The sequence below is a fragment of the Pygoscelis adeliae genome, unplaced genomic scaffold, assembly GCF_000699105.1.
Source record: "Pygoscelis adeliae isolate BGI_AS28 unplaced genomic scaffold, ASM69910v1 Scaffold244, whole genome shotgun sequence".
NCBI classification, from domain to species: domain Eukaryota; kingdom Metazoa; phylum Chordata; class Aves; order Sphenisciformes; family Spheniscidae; genus Pygoscelis; species Pygoscelis adeliae.
The window spans coordinates 871,810-894,152 of record NW_008824648.1 but is presented as its reverse complement, the minus strand read 5'-3'; the positions used below and the strand labels follow the sequence as shown (position 1 = coordinate 894,152).

The window sequence follows — 22,343 nt, the reverse complement described above, 5'->3', positions numbered from 1 at the left end:
GACGCATCTCTTCAGGCCCTCCTGCTTGACTAGAGCCAACTTGATGTTTCATCTGAGGAAGAGAATGATTCTGAGGGACTGGAGATTAATTTGAATTACCTTTATTTTCAGGATTGTCAGGATGGTGGATAAGAACATTTACATTGTACAAGGTGAAATCAATGCGGTGGTGGGAGCCATAAAGCGTAATGCCCGATGGAGCACTCACACACATCTGGTAAGTTACCTTGAATTGTTGCTACCTGTTCGTGCTATGGCAGAAACCACCTGGTTTTAGAAAAGTACCTCCATTTTTTTTAGCACTCGTCATAGTACTTTCATCAGTAAAGTTGGAATAACTTTCTACATTGTTTCACGCTGAGCAGTTTTGGCTTCTTGTGTGCCTGTGACTGTAAGAGGTACAGAGCTGGAAATCTTCTACCTATATACCCTGTAAACAAACAAAAAAACCCCACATTGTATTCCACATGGGAATCATCTCATTTAGACTTTTATCTCCTGGTATGTCAGGGATTTTGAATATATGGTGTTACATTATTTAGCACAGTGTTTTTATATATCTTTTGTGCCCTCTTAGAGAAGATGGTCTTCATCATGAAAGCCATGAAATAAAAATTGGGGAAGTCATTACACATAGGGTATTTTTAAATTTTTCATACAGCATAGTATCTTTTTTTAACTCTGTTTTGTGACTGCTAGCTATATTCCTGACTGCAACCTGTTAATACTTTCAAACCTGTTTTGCTAAAAGCCATTAATACAATGTTTCCAAGTCTAACGATGCATTGGTCAGTTTATGGCTTCCACAGTGTAAATGTCTGCGTGTGGCATACTGTATCTGTGGTGCACTTCAGAATGTCACATGAATAGCAGATGGCTGTCATCCAGCACAAGTGGTTTCAGTTTGTCAAAGGGCAGGGCCCTTTTTCTTTCTAACAGGCGTTTCTTCATTAGAGCTCACTGCCACCCAGTAGGAGGTGTGGCTGCGGATGTACACAGCTTGGAGAAACTGCTGCTTGTCCTTATTTTAATATTGTAAAGACAGACTAAGGCTAAAGGATGCAGCTTTTCATGTAAATTTTGCACTGTGATTCTTTCTTCAAGTTATTTTAATGGCACCAAATGTCATTGTATTTCTGTTCCCGTTACAATCTGCATAGATTAACATTATAGCAAATCCAGATGAGCCATTTCAATATGGTATGAGGTAGATCTGCTCTGAAATTTATTGAACAGTGGAAGGCTAATCAGAAATACTTCTAAGGACAATAAAACCAAACCAGAATGCTCAGTCTTGAACCTATGCTTTGACATTTGAGCTGTATGGCATTGGGGAGCACTAGCAGGAAAACAAAAATGCTTCTTTTGATTTTGATGGAATAAACACGCTGACCGTGATAAACTCAACCCACAGTACTTCTGTGAATACGAAGGTGAGGTCTTTACACACCCATTATTAAGATTTTTCTTCAGGAATATGTTTGCCTCGTTAATGACTTCCTTCCTATATATAACCTATAGGATGAAGAAAGGGATCCCCTGCTGCATAGCTTTAGCCTCTTAAAAGAAGTGCTGAATAATATAACAGGTAAGCTTATACAGAAATCAGCAGGTATGTGTATCTGCTAGGATATATGTAAATAAATGTACAGGTGTACTTGTTTGTCTTATTTACTGTCCAGAGATCATATACTGAATAACAAGAAAAGAGCAAATATGTATATACTTACAAATAATACCATCATAAACTAGTACACAAATACCACTGCTGCCACTATCTGGAGAGAGAGGTCTGTTTGTCTGTCTGTCTCCCCCCCCCCCCCCCCCATTTTTTTATATATAAATGTGTGTGTTTCTTCAATATACTGAAGCTTGTAGTAATATATGAAATCGTGTATTATTATGCATAGTCTTTCTGTGCTTTGTTTATGCTTTCTGATCTGTGAATGATGGGAAGAATCTGCTTAGAAAGTAGCCTCCCATTATCTGTTTTCTCCTGACATTCTTTGGTTTGTTGGTTTTCATCATCTGTTATCAGTAACAAGTGAAGCACAGGCTTCGCTTTCCATTTGGGTTTCTTGACTTTTGAAGTGAAAGGCTTCCTTTGTGACGAGTTACACTGAAAGGAATTGGAAATCTATATTGATTACAGAAGTAGAACACAAAGCTGTGATATGTGTTCTGACCAGTTTTTTTTCTCCCAAGCCATCTTTCTCCCCTCTCCCCCCACATTTTCTCTTTTTGTAGTTTCAGGAGTGATTGTTTAAGTGTAACCTAAGCATATGTTGAGAGTCTGGAAGTGAGGCTAATCCTGAGCTGCATGTGGCATTCTGCTGGTTCTTCCCAAGATTTGTCTTACTGATTGTAATATTTGAAAGTAAGCTTTATTTCTGGTCCCTTTATTACAGTGAGTGTTCAGAACTGCACTCAACCTAAGTTTGAGATGGACTTTTTGCATTTCTGGTTGCAAAGTGTGCCCATTTTTGTGTCAGTGCTGAGCCTGGAATCCCATAAAAAGTATGTTCCCTAGAAGTACAGTGCCGCTTCCCGGTGCTGACGAGAGGTGCTGAAGACATGTGCCAGTTCTAAGCCCTTATTCCTTTCTCTTTTGTGGCTGCCTGTAAGTGTAATGCTTTACTTTTCTGTGCCAGGTGAACTTCCCTTGGTTGTGAGCAGGACTCTTCTGTCAGGTCATGACATCTTAGGGAACTCCTGCACAACTTGCATTTCTGGATAGTATCTTTGTTCTGGATGTTATGCTTGTACCCAGACCACGTGACAGTCTGGATTTGTGTTTTTTTGTAAGCTCACTCATCTTCTGTAGGATATGCATGCAGTCACCAAAAGTGTTTTGGGAGGAAATTTTCCTTCTCTCCCTTCTATGAGATAAAATTTTCTTCAAGACTCCTGAAGTTCTTTGCCATTATTGCAAATATCTCTTCTGATCAACAAGAGCAGGGAATGTCAGGATGCTCAAATAAATGCAGTATGAGTAAATGTCAGGGACTGGCCATTTATCTGGAGTAGCTAGATACAATGTGCTGTTGACTTGTTGGGGGAAAAAAATGCAAGCCCACTATCTGCTTTTGTTAGAGAAAGTAAAGTTTAATGTACTGAGAGATTCAGAGACTCCCTGTGAGTATTAGTCATCATGTAGTGTGGTTCATGCTGAGGTAATAGTTGCTTATATATGGTGATGATGGCACGTTGGTTTGACTACATGGGATTCTTTTAAACAGGTCATTTCAGCTTCAGTGACTGCTGTTTACCATCTAGTGTCTTGAGATAGGGCATCGTTGCTATGCTCCATTTTTTTCAGTTTTAGACATGGACTGGTTCCCAAGCAATACTTGAACGATACAGAGCCTCCTGCCTCATCTTCCAGGCAGTGAAAAGTCCAAGCTTAGGTTTTTTTGTGGGTGTGTTCCTCCAGGTTTTGGGTTGGGGTTTTTTTTTGGGTTTTGGTTTTGTTTTTTTTTTTTTTTTTTTTTTTTTTTTGCCTAGACCTTCCGTTCATGTCTCTTTCATTAGCTCATGGAAACACATTGCTTTTATATTTAAATTTATTCAAGCTGTAATCTTTGACATTTGAGTTAGCTTTTAGTACAATTTTGCATTTATAGTAATATATATTATGTATTTTCTCAATCCCCCAAGAACCCATTTTAATCTGTTCCGGATGCAAATTTCAGGCTGCCTTGTCCCATTTCCCCTCTTACTCTCGCCCTCCCTTCCCCTCCCCCATGGAGCATGTTTGATCAGGTGTGGCAGGAATATCCACTGTCAAGCTGCGCCCTTTATATTAGTCAATATTATCCTTCCTTCCCTCCCACTCCCTTCATTCTCCTCTGGGCTTTACCAGTTGATTTATAATTTTGGAATTCTCATCGGAGTCTGTAATACAGTTTGTTCATTATTTAACCAAAACCTGTTTAATGAGCAAAGAGAGGCAATGTAAATGTTAGGCATGTTGCAGTGGAGTACCTTTTGTTCTCCTCTGAGCTAGTGGGTATTAACTCTGTCATGACTGTGATGCTGAAATACCCTGGTCAAGGGTATAAAGATGCACCGTATGCCTCCAGCAACTAAAGATTCCCATTTCAAAGTATTGCTCCTCAAGAGCAGGTAAATTACATAATGTGTTTTATTTGATTACCAAAATAGTAAAAGCTTGCCTGCAACTAAGTAGTGGTATCCCATCCCATTGTAATGTCTAAATGGGCTCTTGAAGGAAGCATCTAGAGAAGGTGCTGTTGCTCAGCACAAACAATCCCATGGTTATGGTAAGAGTAACTTCACTTCTACCGTTCAGCGTACCTAGCTAAGGGCCTTGGACCTGAATTATGTGGAATGATGTTGCTCTTTAAAATTCTGACAGAGAAACTTAATTTCTGTGGCAATTTTATGTAGATTTGTAAAAACAGTTTAATAATTTGAAAATGAACAGCATGTCTGCTCTGATCCACTATCATTTGGTTTATTGTATGCCATTTTTACACTTTTCTGGGCTGCATATATTCTAATTATTATTGATAGTAGTTGTTTGAAAATCAGAAAGGAAAAATAGAGGTTCTGTCATCTTGGGTGATGCATAAGTTACTCCAAGATAAATTTAATAGGTGAATGCTTGTTGTACTAAGATAAGCACCGTAAGCCTAAGTTTGATGCAGTGTCTCATATTTCCAATGCTTAGAAAAAGCAAAAATCAGTGTCCTGAGTTACGACCATATGGAAGCAGTGACTATCAAGCTTGGTCCATGCATGCAAAATTGAAATATGACTACATCTTCAAAGGTTATTTTAAAACTGATAGAAGCCTTAGTATTGATACAAGTTTGGATCTAGGGTCACTGTCACCATGGCTTCCATTTGACTGCTTTTTAAAGTAAGCTGAGTATCTAGAAAATGTGCCTGGATGTTGAAATATTTGTTCATTTCGTCAGTTTTGTTATGGATTTAGGTCAACAAAAGGAAGCTTCTTTTTGACATCCAGTGATAACTGGGCATCTTCTCTTTCATGAGTGTTTCCAACTTAGGATGCTCTTGAGCTCACTAGGGAGAGGTTTTATAACCACAAATGGCTGGAAATGTGAATTAATTATAAGCCTGCTTTTCCATGATCTGACGAGGATTGGGTTTCCTTAAATCTTGCTGTAGCTGTTGAAGCCTTCAGACCATTCCAGTACAATGTAGAGGTAAGAGCAGGTACTTCTGTAGTCGTTTTCTTCACTGCAGGATTTGTGCTTTGCTCTGACTGGGGGGGATGCGTCAGTAACCAGGATTTTCATGACTGAAGTACTGCTTACTGGTGTGTAGGATGGCTTTAGGACAGAAAATGACTGAATACAACTGCCGTGTACAAGTCAGCACTGCAGTGGGAGAAGCAGATGTTTGTGGAAAGTGTGTGCATCAAGAGTCTATTTAAATAAGGTTTAAACTAGGTAAACACACCTGTGAAGAGGTGCTTGTGTATATTTTAGGTCCATGAGTGCCAGACTGAAAGGTTTGAGTCCTTTTATCCTCTGGTGGTTCAGAGTTAGTGCATTTAAACAGAAGCTACGAAGTAAGCTGTTAGAAGCACTCTGATTTCATGCACATTCATGACATTTTAAATGAATGCTTGTACAGTGGGTTCAGAAGAATCTTTTCATGGCTTACTTCAGACAAGAAGCTGCTGCAAATCTCCATCTTTAGAGCGTTGGCTGGGGCATTAAGAGCTGGCTAAAGGTCAAATGACTGTAACCGTAAGAGAACCTTTGCCCAGTATACTGACTTAATATACTTGTTACTGTAGCCATCAGTTTTCTGGTATGTAGATTTGATTGCACGCTCATTTTCTCATGTCTCAGCTCTGGAAACTCAATTTTTAGGGACAATCTGACATACATATAAAACAGTACGGGAATTTTATCCTGATTTGGGATTAATGTCTGAACTTTTTCTAAAAGATCTAGTTTTAAATGGTGGTAAATCGGTAGTAAATATAAATGTGCGGCCTGTTCTCAATGTTATTGCAGTGCTGTTGAATAGAATCTGAGATATTCATTGTGGTCTATTCAAGTTAAGAAATCAGAAAAAATAATGTTTTGTTTTTAAAGAAGCGTAGGAGTTAGATTATGTGGATATGTGATATGTATAGTGCTGCAATGCTTGTTACTTTGCACTTTGCAGATAAGAGCAATGCCGTATTTTATTTATTATTTATATCTTGAGTTTCTGCAGGAAGTGCCTGGACTTGTTAGCAAATAACAAATACTGATGAACTGTAAGCTGTGATACTTCTCCTTTTGTGTGCATTGAAGGATTGCAGTGTTATCCAGAGCAGACATTAAAAAAAATCACCTAAGCTTTTTTTGTTGCATATCAGCTTCATATAAAAGATCTAGAAGACTTGCTGGTCTCCTAGATTATGTCTGTTCCTGTGATAACTTTAAAAAAAAATTATTATTATTTTTTTTTGAATAACGAGTATCCATACATGTTAACTTAGTATTTTGGAAGACCAAGCGACTCAGGCTAACATTTAGCTTTTGTTGCATTCTCTATAAAATTTTTAAGAGGAATGGAAAGGGTGTAAGAAAGGTTAGGAAATTGATAGAGTAAGGTTTCCATAACTTTAACTCAGCCTTACTCTAATTAGTGGATGGCAATACAATTTTAATCCGTATCGAATGACCTGACACGGTATACAGAAGTGGTAATTAACTTCTCTTAATATTTTCTGTCACTTTCTTACTATAAGAAATATGAAGATTAAGGTGACAACATTAATTTGATGGTTTGCTGAATCCAGGCTTGATTTTTGCAAATTGTGTTCAGGCAATGCAGTAAAAGTTGTCATTTTAAAAGCAAGGTCTTAGTCTTCATGAATGCAGGCATCCTTCCAAGTGCACAGAGGATGTAAACCAATGCAGTGTTTTTGCTTTGAAGCTACAGGTAGTTCCAGATTCTCTCTTAGAGAGAGGGTAATCTTCTTTTTAATCTCATTGTAGCATCAAATGACTGTCTTATGGCTGAGGTCTTTGAATTTCCCTCAGATAAGAGGTTTCTACTGATATTTTTGGCACAGATTTTCTTGGTGTTACTAGAGAAATAATAAACCAGACTTTACCCATGTGGTTGCTAATTTTGTGCTTTATTTTCTAAGCGATTTTCCTGGAGTGACACTAATGTGCCCTAAGAATGGTAGCTGCACTGGGAGACCTGGGATGTGAACTTCTCAAGCCCAAAACTACCACCAAGATTGTCATAATTTCACTTAAGATTTAGTTTATTTTCTGTATAAAGGAAGAAAGAGGAGGAATGTGCTTGATGAAGAATAACTGTTAGTATTTGTGAAGCTTATAGGTGCACCGAGACAAGTACCGTAACCTTTTCCAAGGCTTTTCTGTTGTGTGCGGGACAGCATTTATGCAGTGTGTGAGGAGTCAGGTATGGATGAGGTCACTCTGAACTCTAATTGATTCTATTGAATTGTTCACTGAGCCCTTCAACGTAGGTTACTGTATGAAATTGGGACTCCTGAGAAAGGGAAACTTGTAACTGAGAGATTGTATAACTAAGAGTGAACAGGCAGAAAGGGCTAAACTGCGGTTGCGTAGCATCCTTAATTTGATAACTTTTTAGCTCTTGTGTTCGTCTTCTATTTTGTGTTTCTGAGTAGTAAGAAACTTACTGAATAAATTCAAAAGAAGTGGAGTGACTCTGGGAATATCTAGAGCAAAAAAAACAACCAACCCAGTAAGATGGTCTTCACACAAGGTTTTTCTGCATGTCTCTTAAAGTCAGGACATCTGAACTCTCTTCTGCAGTGCAGCATCACCACCCTTGAGATACCACCTCAGCATCCTTTTAATACAGTTCTTTGGGTGCAATTTAAGACTAGAGCTTGGAGCTTAACAGTCTTCCATCTGTGCATGGCTAATGACTGGCAGGTACAGGCAGGAGGTGGTGCTGTTGGGAGGAATTGTTTCCTGACCCCTAATCCTTAAGGACCCAAGGATTTAGATGGACAAGCGCTCCTGGCTGTTGCTTGGCAGAGTTCCCACAGTGGGCTTGCTCTGTAACACCAGCCTTCTGTTACCACTGCAGGGCTGGGCTCTGAAGAGCTGCCACATGTGCACGGTGCGCAACTGACTCTCTCTTGTTCCACGCTTGTTGAGCAAGTACTTTCCCACTTGTTGGGCACTCCATTATTTCCTTCAGTTACTGCTTCTGTGTGAAGTGGAGCCATAAAGGAAATGGCCTAATGTACATACATTAGAGGGCAATAAATTGCAGTTTGATTTGGTAGAAAGGCAATACCAGATGCTCTGTTGAAGTTAAGGTTCCTCTTAAGTCATCTGTTGAGGTTTTATTCCAGGTTTTTTTTGATGATGATGTCTTTGTTTTGGTCAAGACTAGTTAAAAGAAATTGTGGACAATTAAGAGACGTTAAGGCTATTTGCATTACAGTAAAAACCCTCTGGAAGTAGGAGTGTACATGAAATTGCTGAATTCCAGTAGAAGTTTATTAAATATATAGGTCTTCTGTTCCGTCACCTTTCCTTCTTTTAACTGTCTTCTCTCCTCGCTAAACTGCTGCTATCTAACCTGTAAAAACAATGTCTCAAAGGTGATTTACTTCAAAGAAGCAATTAACTTGTGTCAGAAAGTGCAGGTGCATATTTATATAGTTGCATAATATGTAATAGGACTGCCGAGAAGCATTGGTCATACATACACAACAAGCATACTGAAGCATTCCTCACCTCAAAGAGTTTGTAGCTTAAGAGGGTAGAAGGAGAGAGAAGTCATTAAGAATACAAAGTTGTTAAACACTTGAGGGTTTTTCTTAATGGCTACCTCCATATGTCCTTTAAACACGCCGTTGTTGGCTGATCCCTAATATGGTTTGTAGCAAGATGTGAGTTTGGAGGAGAGATTTGAAAGAAGATTCAATTGGGCAAAATGTCCTTTTCTCAGGAATAGTGCAGGGGTATGTGACAAAGTGCTGCTTCTCTCAATAATTAGTGTGGAAGAAAAAAGCCAGCAAGAAGAGAGATAGAATGGGAGGGTGTTAAAGATAAGTATAAAAGTAGCAGAGTAATGGAGAACATTGTTATTAAAATAGTGAGTTGATTGGTTAGGGAATGTTAATAGCGAGGGATGTGCAGTTGGTGGCTTGCTCATTTGAGGTAAACTTGCAAGAGCTTTTTCTTTTTAAGGTAACTGTACCTGGCTTGTCTGCTATCTGAGTGTTGTGGAATAGATTGTTGCAGAAGGTTGTTTGTTTGTTTGTTTTTCTCCAATCAGGAAAAAAAAATTCTTCCAACATGTTACAGACCTCCTCATTGTACGTTCTTAAAAAAAAATTCAGATGGATAGTCAAGATCTTGCTTTTGTGATTTGCCTTTAGAAAATGATACAACACAGCAAATTTGTCCAGGACAGAGCTATAAAACTTACAGCTGTATGCAGTCCTATGAAAACTATCATTTTTCAGATGACATGATTTTAACTTGCTTTACAGCACCTCTAAAAGCTACAAACAAAAGAAAGTTTGGTATATATTGCCTATAATACAGTGGGTTAAAGATAGGGTCTGAGGTCTTGTGATATGATGGATTCTGAGGTGCAAGGGATGGAAATGTCATGTCATGGATGAATTTGTAGTGCATTCATTCTGGTGTTGGTGGTATCAACAGATTCTTTCTGGGGAAAAACTTTGGGAGTGAATGGAAATCTGTGAATTCGTTAATAGAGTGAGGAAGGCTAAATCGTGAGTGAGTTAAATATATATAAATCTTCTAGGGACAGTGAATCAGTACATGTCATCACAAAATTGTAGGAAATAAAACCCATCTTGAGAAGGAACATTTATCAGCTAGTCATAGTTATTGTAGTTCTACATTGGTATTGTACGATGTACTGTAGCCATGTGACTTGGAAATGCCATTGGAAGTGTTAAAGTAACCTGCTCTTGCTATGAACTCCTAATTATATTTGGACATTTCTTGTTTAGTTTAAGGGCACAGATAGACATAGACTCCTCATCACTTAAACTTCATGAAATGAATGTGTCTCTGCTCTTTTCATTGCTGCAATTGTGAAGTTAAAACTTGTCAGTTCAAACTACTTTTGTATTCAAGCATGTTGTGAAAGAAAGAGGAGGTGATTGTTGCGTGACAGTTGAGGAACAGGGTGAGACATTGTGACCAAAAAAAAGACAATGTGAGATGGGTAGAAATGTAAAAGTAAAACATGTTAGGTGAGAGCTTGCACATATATGCAATAGAACTAAAGTGTGGGGTGACATTGGCTTTAGCTATCCTTTTAAAATTAATAGCTTGATAAACTGTTTTCATGACAGCTTATGCTAATGTATTTTGTGCTGTAATCGCAATTACACAATTGTAATACTCGAAGGCGTGCACTTGATTAATGCTTGTTAGCTGAATATGTTAAATTCTTCAGTGATGGTGGTACTTTGATTGTTTGATCCTCTATACCCTACTATAAGCACTTCAGAATTCTAATTTCCAGTTCTGTCCTTGTAGCAGTAAGCTGAAACTTACTCCTAGCCATACTGAAACAGTAAGTTATAAAGAGAGCAGTCTTTCAGAAAGCGTATGCTGCCTTTGCTTGGTGCAGGAGTCTGAATGCTTGCATGACTGTAAATAATTCTCGATGTGTATGCTACTTAAATGAGAGGAGAGACTTTAAAACAATGCTGTTCACTTTTGATCGTGTTTAACTTAATTCCGGGAGGAAGTTTTTTATTAAAATGTGTCTTTGTGCCCCGTTACTTCTCAGGAAATTGTCATTTTTCTTGATACAGTGATGAAGTCTGCCAAGTGGCTGTTGAATTAGATTCCATTTACCTCTTGATTAACTGCTTAAATAATTTAGGTGGCAAATTGTAAATATGAGGTATTGTTGAAATAAATCAAGATGTGGTTGTTATCTTGATCATGGCGTACTGAAGGAGAACGGCCTATTAGATCTGGGTATAGCCTAGGGGAGGGACTTTATTCTAGAAATAAAACGAGTGGCAGTGGTAAAATATGGTTGTTTATGTAAGCATCTTTAGTAACTGCACTGAGGAACTTGGATGTTCTTCAAAGTGGGATTAGACAGTTTATAGTGGCCCGTAATAGTTCTGTAATAACTAAGGTGGCTGTCATGGCAGCATGGGAGGAGACATCATTAGCTGGTTTTCACTTCAGTCTGAGGTTTTCACATTTGTCGTTCAGAAATCCTATGTTTTTCTTTGCATACTCAGCTCTTAGTTAAAACATTTGGTTTTTCAGTGTCTGAAGTGCAAATATATTGTCAGACTTAAGATCTAACAAGCACTATCAAATTTTACGTTTGTGCTTTCCCTCTCTTAAATACATTCTGCCTCAGTATGAAATTAGCGCTTCAGATGTGAAGTGATCAGGCTGGTACAGGGAGTGGGGAGAAAACAGTCCTGGGAATATTTACTTTGGTGACATTGTTGATGATGAACACAAAGGTGTAGGAAATATGTTTGCTCAAATATTTACCAGTCTGTTAAAATATGGTCAACAGGAAGAGACTTTTTCAGTTGAAACAGGAGTACTGTGATATTGTAGGAAAACTAGATTTTGGTTTGGCAAAGAGACAAGTTCTCAACAACAAACTTCTCTGAAAGCGTATGGCTGCTTTGCGTGATACAGGAGTCTGAACACTTTCATCATGAAGGCTTCTGCTTCATTAAGAACATAAGGGAAGAAATATCCATGTTTGGTAAATAAAAAAGTAACGTTTTCTTGGGGAAAAGGCTTTGCCAAGAGTGTTGGAAACATAGGAGAGGAAGAAATGAAAAGATTCAGACATTGTAGAAAGCAATAGAGCAACTCTAACAGTAGCTGAATGGTAGTTCAATAATTGGAAAAAATAAAATGTTTTCTTCAGAGAAAAAGAAATTGCTGAAGAAATATGTTGTAACGGGGGGGGGGGGGGGGAGACTGTCATAGGCATCCTGGAATGATTAATTTAATAGTTGTTTGGTAATTGACTATTAAAGCTTTGTGTCAGAGGCAACATCAACTTAAATTTTGCAAACAGTTTTCTCCCTTCCGCTTTTACTAACAATCCATTTAAAAATCTGAAAGTGAAGTTCATTCTCATTCAGCTGCCTTTAAATTGCAGTTTCTTTTTGGATGGCAGTTCTTAATGCTATTGAGTTTCGCAACCCATCCCGGTACTTTTTCACATGCACAAGACCCATGTGCTGCAGCGGAAGGTCACACACTCCCTTTCACTCTGCAGGAACAGCAGGTGATGGTACCAGCTGTTCACATCCCCGTATTAGATGCCTGAATTTGAGCAGCTGTATGAGGCTGCTAATAAACTCTAACATGTAATGCAGTTCATATTTTGCCCACATTTCACTTGATCCTACTCAGCACCGGCCAGTATTTTTTTTTTTTAACATCTTTCAATGCCACCCATAAGATGCTCCTTTTCTTTCTTGTCATGCTGGTCTCCGCTCCTCTCGTATGATGTGCCAGTTGGATGCTTGAAAAGTGTTCCAGTGGTACAGATTTGAAAAGGAATGGGTACCAGAAAACGTGCAAATGTACAGGGTTTAAAGAAGCAGGAATAATCTCTCCAGCAAAAACATTTTAAAATCTTAAAGTTTTAATGCTGTAGCGAAAATAATCTAGACTGTTCTAGAGGATGTACTTGTCCTTAAGCAATACTAGTTTTGGATACAAACCTAGGTGTTTTTTCATTTGTTTGTTTTAGAAGAATGGGTTGGTCAAAAGTGCTTTCGTTCTGAGGAACCTCAACCTTCATTCAGCTAGCTGAAGAGGTCGTGTTACGTGAATCTGCTATTAAGAGAAGGCTGCAGTGGTTTTTCATTCCACCTCGAGTAATAAAATTGGTCTGGCCATGAGTTTTGACATATCCACAGTTGATTTCAACTTGTGCTTTTTATTTAAAAAGCTTATTTGTGACCTGTTAGGACCCTCTGTTAAGCCAGTTAAATAAACGGTGGAAAGGTTGAAACTGCCTGTCTGCGCTTTCCAGAAAAGGGGAGGAGGGAGCTAAAGGAAGGATATTTACAATTTTAAACCCTTTCAGCTCCTCTGTTCACCTCTTCCTCTTGCATCACTGGTTTAGCTCCCATCTCCTTCTCTGGAAGACTCATAGTATCTAGAGCTGAGAAATACCGTGGTTCCACTGACTGGCCACCAATGTGATGACAAAGTCTTCTTGCTAATAAGATCCTGAGAGGTGACTTTGGTGTTTTGGGTTTTTTGTTTGGGTTTTTTTGTGTTTTGGGGTTTGGTTTTTTTTTTCCCTTCCCATTGCTGTAGTCTCAAAAAATGTACTTTGGAATCGAAGCCATATTGAGGTAGGAGCTGTGAAGAGCACCTGTCAAAAATATGGAGGTGGGGAAAAGAGTTTATTTGGTCCTTTGCTCAAAGGATCTCGGGGAACTTAGAAATTCAGCAAGAGCCAAGATAATTATCAGAAGTCAGGTGTCAAGGATTTCATAAAATTACGAAAATAAAAGAACCTAGCTATGCAGTTAGGGTTGGAAGAGATAGCATGAGATCAGAATTATATAGTAGAATATAGGAAGAATATAACTGTTAAAATAGTAAAGTGACTTAGCTCAGAAGAAATAAAGCTAGCTTTTCATCAGATCCTATTCTTATTGCTCCACAACTCAACTCATTTTAGCTGGTCAGCATTCTTAAATTGAACTATCTGAAATCTAGAACTGATTTTCCTTGCCTGATATTTGTTGCTTTTCTCCAGCAAAGATGGCACTTTTTTTTTTTTTCTGGATGAGGAATTGGCTCTCCCATGGCAGACGAGAGCTATAAGCTCCTTGTTTAGCATCTAGCCTTTTTTCAGACAGCCTTACAATTTCTTTCTAGACACCCAGTATTAATTGGTTGAAACAGCCAGTTATTTTTAACTGCATGTTTCAGATTTTTTTTTTTTTTTACTGTTCAGGTGTCTCTGTCAGCCATAAGGAAAGCAGTTGAAGTAAATAGCTATATCAAATGAAGTACCTCTTGTCCCCACAACTGCTTCCAAAATAAACCGAGAATAATGCTTTACACGTTTTGTCTCCTTTAACTCTAAAAGCAAGCAAGAGAGGAAGCATGGATTAACATGTAGTGATTTCTAGGAGCTGTTCTCTGCTCAGATTCCTCTCTGCTTGGGCTGACTGACAGGGGCATGTGGCTCAAGTGCATCTGGAAATATATCACTGGCAAAATTTGGTTGGGTAAATATAGCAGGAACGGGTTGTCAGGGCAGGAGACAGATTGTTCTGGGAAAGGAAGTGCTGTCTGTCTGTCGCCTGAATAACAATTTCCCATATTTCTGAGACTTACCTATTTCTTTCAGTGTAGCTAAGGTACCAGCAGGATCTGACATATTTGCTGTGTTCTGTTGTCGTATGTTCTTATGGTGGGAGTGTTACCAGAAATGGTAAAATCGGTAGGAGTAGCTATAGAGAACTGATACCAATATATCCTATGGTGTTTAAATGGTAGCGGCACACACTTTGTTCTTGTTTAAGCCCTTTTTGAAAATAGGCAGGGACATCAAATGTGAAAAGTAACTCCCAGAGTTTCAGGACATGGCAATACTGAAGAATCCTGACTTTTGGTTAGGTGCAAAATTGTTGCTAGCTCACGTGGTTCCAGAAAACAAACAAACAAAAAACCACCAACCCCACCTTGAAAATGGGCTGAAAGCCCATATTCTAAAATTCTTTTCTTTTGTTGGCAGTTGATACGTAGAAGATGAGCAAGGATAGAAAAAGCCAATTACAAGGCTTTCCTCCAGCAAAAGCTGATTGGCAAAGGCATAAAGCTTCTTGAACCATTGTGATATTGATTGAAGTCTCAACACAAATTGCACTGTTTGTGGAGAAAATTGAACCAACAGCGTTAGCGAGTGGCCTACAGAAATCTATGCAAGCATAGGAGGGTGTAGGCTATATTTTATGCAGAAAGGCATAATCATGGGCAATGACAATTAAAATTTTAACAGATGCAAGCAGTAGAAAATGGAACAGTAAATTACAGACTTTCTGAAGTTTATCAAGGGAAGTTGGAGATGACTACAGATTGGAAGAAAAAAACCCCTACTTAATAGCTGACTATGCTTTTTCCCTCTCCAAAAAGCATTGAATACCATTTGCAGCATATTCTTGATTGAGCGGGCTGTTTTTTTCATCCGCTTGCTCAAGAATTTGTGGAAGATGGAACCCATGACACTTTTGTGCACGGTAGCTGCCTGCGGTTAGTTACTGACTCTCTAGCCTGTCCTGAGAGGTTGCACGCTGCTCCACACCGAAGTGAGCTCTCAGTCTGCTGCCCTGTGATGTGGCTGCGTCTGGGGTGGGGTTAGCAGCCAACAGGTGCACAGCATACCACACGAATGTGGAGGCAGAGAATTTGTGTCCAAGGGCATTGGGGGTAAATAACTGTAGTTGCAAAAAGTGTTACATGAATGCTAACACTTTCACTGAGCAATGAGTGTGTTCTAAAATCTGCCCCACAAACTTCCAGATAATAAGCTTCAATTTTTATCCTCAGAAGTCTGAAGAGCTAAACTGATGTTGGAATTTTCTTTGGTGTATAGGAAAAAATCAGTAGTTTGCTGGAGGATGCAACGGATTCAGACTAGAGGCTGTCCAAAAACTTTCCGTAGTTACAAGCAGTAGGATAAGATATGGGATTCTGTGCTTTTTAAGTAAAACCTGCATGACTAAGTAGAGAAAACTGTTTTGTCAATGTACAGTGTTCTTCAAAAAATATACTTCATTATTTCTTCTGATTGCACCAGGTCCAAATACTGTGCTGCTTGCCATGACTTACGCAGGAATAAAACCTCACCATTTCTCATTCACAGAGCCGACTCAAGGCTTGTTACTCCATTTACTAGCTGTGTTACATAGCACACCTGACTTGCCTAGGCCTTTTGTAATGTAAACCTCAGCAGAAGGAATGGTACATTTAAAAAAAAAAAAAAAAAAGAAAAAAAAGTAGTCTGTGCTCATCTTATTGTTGCACTGTTGCCTGCATGCATGCCTCTTATCCCAGGTGTTCCAGCTTCCAAGAATTGAGATTTGAAGTCTACCCCTTAGAAGCCTCTGTTTCTCTTCAGACTGCCTGGACGCTGTTCCTCAAAGCCCTTTTAATCCAGTTCTTTATTCCATTTTATTTTTGCTTTGCCTGGCTCACCCTGGAATAAAACTGAAAGGGCTGAACTTCATGTTGCAGGTGAAATTTCACATCAAAGGACACCTGTGTTGTCTGATCATCTGGTACTGGTAAACTGTTGTTTGTTTTTCTGTGCATCAACTGTCAGTATGTATGGCAACAAACTACTTTTTAATCAGGTATCTAGCAACATAAATTAAATCAAGCATAACATACATTCAGAATATATTATCTTTGCTTATGTGTCTACCAGCATTTAATAAAAGGATATTGTTCCTTTCCCCAACATTTATATTTTGTCTTAAAATGGCAGAGTTCTGCTGTGAACTAAAGGCAAGAAGCTGAGATTGTCTACAGTGCATTAAAAGTGTATTAGAAGAATCAGACTGTGATATTAAAAAGAGTTGCAGTTACTTAAATTTGAAAGAAATCTAGAAGGACCAAAGCACAAGGAGATTATTTGTAAAGGGCTTTGAAATTGTAAAGTATTATGTGCAATGAAATATGAAGTAGTACTGGGAGGCATACAAGAGGGGTGTTAGTTTGAATAAGCATAAGAAATGGGGTACCAGTATATTAGCAGAGTTTAAATTTCCCGCAAACACTTAATGTTTCTGAACATAAAGAGATGTGAACAGAAAGCCCAAGTATTCGTAGTCCATGAAAAGTAATCTGTTTTCTTTGACTTGGTAATGAGCAAGATGACTAAATGTCTTTAAAGCAGTAGAAAATGTACAGATTTCTGTTGCTTATTTTTAATCATTACATACCTTGCATGGAGTGCTCTGCAATATTGTAAGGGAACCAAATGTGCATCAGAAGTTGAAGCAGGAAGAATAATAGTAGATAATTTGTGCTAGATGAAATTGGAAGGAAAGGAAAGAGAGGAGGATTCAGTAATAAGTGAAAATGAGAAAAATGCTCAGAGACTGCAATTCTGGAACAATTATAGAAGTTTTTGGACCTGCTGCTCTGAGGAAAGTGGCTAGAATAGTTAAAACTTCTACAGGAGCTTTTTCTGCAGGGATTTCTTCTGGGACTGCTGTTCCATGATAAGAATGGCTTTGCCCTGGTTGTGTCTGCATTATGATTCATTCAGGATGGCTGTAGAATTACATGTAACTCTGATCTAGCTGTGTTGATAGGTGTTGTCATGTAAATAGGAAGCATTTAATCTCTGTAAGTAAAACTATTTTGCATTCTACAACAGTCAGTTGCAACTTTCTAGGTAATACTGAAAGCTTATGGTATTTAAGCCTTATTTACTGGCAGTAAATACTGAATTGTTAGCCTGTTCTGATAATCTCAGCTGTTTAATTGTATGAAGAAGATAGTTGTTTCATTTGAAACCTTTAAACTGTTTTACTGTTTTAGTTACTAATTCTGAGAGAAGAATGCACATAATAAGATGGTGAAAGGAGCAAACAGGGACATATAAGTATATAGAATCTAAGTGGGAGCATAGTCACTTTGTTCTTGACCTCCTCTTGAACACCTGCTAGGTGGTAAGCTGTATGGGAATGGAGGTGATCATTGCCTTTGAGATACCTTAGTGTCTGGTGTTTTCTGAGCTGAAATTCCAGTTTATGAAAATCACCTGAAGAATTAGCTTAATTTAATCTTTCAGTCTGAGCACACAAACTGCGCAGAACTTTTTCAGCTTCAACAGGCTATTGTAAAATATTTATGCTGCAACCTTACTTTTGGTTTTGAGAGAAGAATCACTTATGCTTAGAGATAGGAAAAGCAGTGAAAGCAAGGCAAAACTTGGGACCAGGACATAGACCTTTCAAGCGTACCCTATGCATGCATAGCTGAAGTTTTATACCTGCAGAAGCTGCCCGAATTTCTTGTAGTGCACAAACAGCACTTAGTGCCAAATGTAAATGCCACAGAGGCTGCTTTGCAAAAAGAGCATGCTTTTCCAAAAATTTTTTAGCTTTGTCTTCCATGACTCATGTTCCCTTTTTCTCTTTTGCTGTTACTTTCTGTTTATGCTTTTTTTTTGCTGTCTGTTCCCATGTAAGCCCATTAAGACTCTAATCTTTCTGTGTCAAAATTAACAACTAATGTAACTTTTCAATAGGAAAACCCCTGTATTTGTCTGACACAGTTCTTCTCACTTCCCATTCTTTATGTCCCTTTGCACAGTCAGCACTGAGTTTTTGTTGGGCTTAATATAAAGGGGCTTAGAAAGGCAGGTGCTTCTGGATTTGAATTTATGAGACTTCCAGACATGGAGTGTCATATGTGCTTTTTTTTCTCCCCCCTGTCTTCTTCTGTAATGCTCTGTAGTCTGTAATAGGTTGAGTTGTAACATTCATTAAACCATTCCTCACATTCCCTGCTTTGAAAGCTTATCAGGACTGCTTTGATTTAGTTATCTGGAACAAAAAAAGCCGTTTGTGAAGGTTGGAATGGAGCTCTGGAGCAATAATATATCAGAGATCAGATTCAGGTCCCAGTTGTATTATTCCTAGGGATTTATTTGCCTGTGTACACACAGGAGCAGAATGGTGTGTATGGAAGGCTTGCAGGAATGAAAATTGGACACATTTTGTTGGGACCTGTAGGGGATTTTCACTGCTTCGTAATTTTTCAAAGATTTGTTATACATCAGGCAGCCACTGCCTCTTCTTTAAACCTTTAAATCCCCCCTCTTTTTCCTGTTCTAAAGGTCAGATTTTTTGACAACTGTGTGCAGGAACAAGATTTGTTAAATCCCTTCATTTTTATTCATACAAATATCGGCGTTTAGTGAGCAAGAGTCACCCCAGGATTCAGAGGCACATAAAGCTCAGTACAAGCCTTCTGAACCTAAATTCAATTCAGAGATGCATCTCTTCGGGACTGAACCTGCCATCTGAATATTAACCCTTGGCACCGCACAGGGAATGCATGGTAGAAATTACATCTCTCTGTGCCACTGAGTGGGCTGGTTTCACAGGGTAGCTGGTGTCCTCATAGCTGTGGAGCCGTGTCCCGACTCTTGTCCTGGGTGCTTCCTGGGCATAGGGCTCAAGGCTGAAGAGCTGTCATATGTGGACATACCACGTTTACTCATCTAGCACTAGTCCATTCTGATGAGACCATAAAATACTTCATTTTGAGCCTTTCCTGTTCTGACCCAGTCAGTGAAGTAATGGAGTCCCCAGTGTTAAATCCTCTTGAAGCTATTTTTAGTTTGGTTTTATATAGCTATACGCAACTCAGCTTTGAAAAAGCTATGTGATGTGCTGCTGATCTTTGGGATGCGAATGAAGACTAGGTACCCCCTTTCTTTAGGGATGACTGGCAGTGATTTGCTCCCTGAAGAGCTAGTCATAGGCATCGTTCAGCAGCTGTGAAGTCCTCATCCTTGCCTTTTTTCAATGTGGATGAAGGGAAAAGGTTTAGGAGAGGGAAGTTCCTTTTCTTACCCAGAGTAGCTTCTGTTGACTAAGGCAGTTGACAGATGAGATCTGGCAAGTCATACTGTGGTGTTTTATACAATATTGTAAACCATTCCGTGGGGCAAAATGCTATGCTGGCAGGGTGGAGTTTTTGTTGTGTAATTATCCATTAAAAAAATTTGTGTCAACATAGGGATAATGGTCAGGGGTTGTGCCTTTTTAGCACGTGCTGGACTTCATACTGAGGTGGCTGTGGAGTGGCCATATGTTTCCTTTGTTTAAGTCTGCTGTAGGGCTTGATAAGTTTGGAGGGAGGTGGAGCAGAGAGCTGCAAAGGCTGGGCTGGGCAGAATCTTTAGTGCTTATTTCATCACAGCAGGATTCTCCAGAGCTAGTCTACCTGCTCCTCAAGCTTACCTGTGTTGTTTACACCTGTCAGCACATCTGTGCTAGTTATAAATAAGAACTGTGTTTCCTAACCACTGTCACTGTCTTTATGTAAATTTATGATATGGATTGTGAGATGTGCAGAAGTCATTCTGCTTACATAGTGTGTTTTGTGTAGAGTTATGTACAAAGCAGTTTTGTTAACTTTCGTCATGTTAAATTTTGCCAGTATAATATACATCCTCAGACAGTGCAGATACACAGTATATTCAGGACCTGGATCTTACAGTTCCTTTCCATCACAGCTAGCAACACAGTGTAGATAACTGCGAGGGTGCTTTTCCTGTGGGCTTTTTGTGTATTGATGCAAAAGTATGGGGCAGGGAGGAGGGTTGTCAGAGCTGTTTTCATGGCTTAGCATGTTTTCTGGTATCTCAGGTGTGTTAAATCCAGTAATGGTTAGACTGTGATCTGGTGTTAGGAAGAATAAAGAAAAATGTTAAATATTTTACCACAGATCACTGTCAGCTTGCTTTAATCTTAATGTCTTGTATATTTTTAGCTGTTGCAAAGACACTTCTCTGGAGGTGTTCTGCAGCTAGCCAGGAGTTTCTGCACTGCCTTAGATGTAAATAGGCTAAGTAGGTACAGACTTAGCTGGTTGCTTCTCGCAGAGTTCTCAGCCTCGTGATGAGAGTGGCGAACGGTTGTTTTGGAGCCCTAGGGACTGACCTCTGAGGATGTGCCTGCTCACTCCTGTTTAGAAAAAGGTCCTGATTCTGGCTGGCCTCAATGCTAGAATACTGTTTCATTCTTGAGCTTGGTGTTCTGAAGCAGAAGGGTGATGGTCCAAAGTATCTTAGTACACTGTCTGCTAGCCAAGTGAGGTCCACTTAAAGGCTGGCTAATGAAGAAGTGTTTTGGCAACCACTTACAATAATGTGTTAACTCATCACCTCTCCCGTGCAAATGGCTTTTGGCTGCTAAGTGAAAAAATGTGGTGGGCAAGGATGACTTGAGCTTGACACCAGCAAAAGGAAGCCTGCTTGTCACTGTGCTTAGTGCCTGTACTCCTGTGTTTATACCCCTCATTCTTGGAGTGGGTAAAGCCTGCGTTGAGTTCCATATAGTCCACGATGAGAAGGGTTGGGTATAGGGGTTGAAGAAAAGGACATAGTCTGCTTTCTCAAAATAACAAGACAGCTAACACCACCTTGGAAAAAGACCTACTCTGGAGGAAGTGTGTTCAAACAGCATTGCTAGAATAGCTGAATGGACTGTAATGGAATCTGTTGAAGATTAACCTTGGTGCTTTATAGACGAGCCAGGCCTTCAGAAGGGTTTGACCCAAGTAGCAATTTTAAACATAAGGTCATGGTTAATCAGTCAGAACAAGAGGGAAGGGAAGTAAAGTGCATAAAGCTTGTCTGTCTTGGTGATTACATTAAGAGACTTTGGTATCTCAGAGGCTTTTCTTTTTCTCTTTTCAATGATCAATTTAAATGTGTTCCACCCAACTTTCTGGAGCCTCAGAAAACTGGTGGGGAAGGGCATTTGGCGAGCATTAAGGTAACAGCTAACTAAAAAGGCGTGAATAAAATTAAAACAAAACAAGAGGTAATTGCCTTTTGTGTAGATAACCTGGCCTGCAGACTCTTGATTGTGCTGATAATACAGGTCGGATGTGACTTGAAATAAGCCATGAGAAGGAAAGAGATTTCTACATGGATAATGAGCTGTCTGGAAGCATAAAGGATTAATCTGTTAATTTGTTAGAAAGTGGGATGCAGTTTATTTCAATGAGCTGTGTACTTAATTTATCTTCTTTGAGTAACTTTTTCCTGTTGTCTTTGTTGGAAAATGTTTGGGATGACACCCCCACCCATCGCCCCTTGAAAGACGGATGGGAAGGTTTCCTTGGTGTTTACGTCGCGATGGAGGCTGATGACAGCTGCCTGTCCTGACTCATCTCCAGCTTCATCCTGGTCACCTGGTCATCTCTTGCCTGTTTGGAGATGACTTACATCTATTGAAGGCATTTGAAGGACATCTTGTCATTTTCTCTTCCTTTTTGAAATTTCAATCACATTGATGGATCCCTTCTATTGTTAGTAATACATGTCTGTAAAGAAGTAGTGTGCAGTCACTGTGTAAATTGCTGCTTAAAGGATGATGTTCAGGATTCACGGACTGGTAAATGACCTGGTGTAGAAAGGATAGTAGTGAATTTTCTTTTAAGCCATCCATGTAACAATGAAGGTCAGATTTTTAAAGGTTTGTTTTTTGGTTGTTTTTTTTTTTTTTTTTTTTTTTTTTTTTTTTTTTTTTTTTTTTTTTTTTTTTTTTTTTTTTTTTTTTT

General features: G+C 39.0%; 1 protein-coding gene across 1 annotated transcript in view; it reads left to right on the top strand.

Annotated features, from left to right (window-relative positions):
• The first annotated feature begins 118 nt into the window (after positions 1-118).
• GBF1 (golgi brefeldin A resistant guanine nucleotide exchange factor 1) overlaps positions 119-22,343 on the top strand; it is a 102,899-nt gene continuing 80,674 nt past the window's right edge. Inside the window, exons 1-2 of the mRNA XM_009322402.1 lie at positions 119-217; positions 1,522-1,588. Of these exons, the coding sequence (XP_009320677.1) occupies positions 122-217; positions 1,522-1,588 (163 nt within the window). The 5' untranslated portion in view covers positions 119-121. The remainder of the gene's footprint in view (positions 218-1,521; positions 1,589-22,343) is intronic.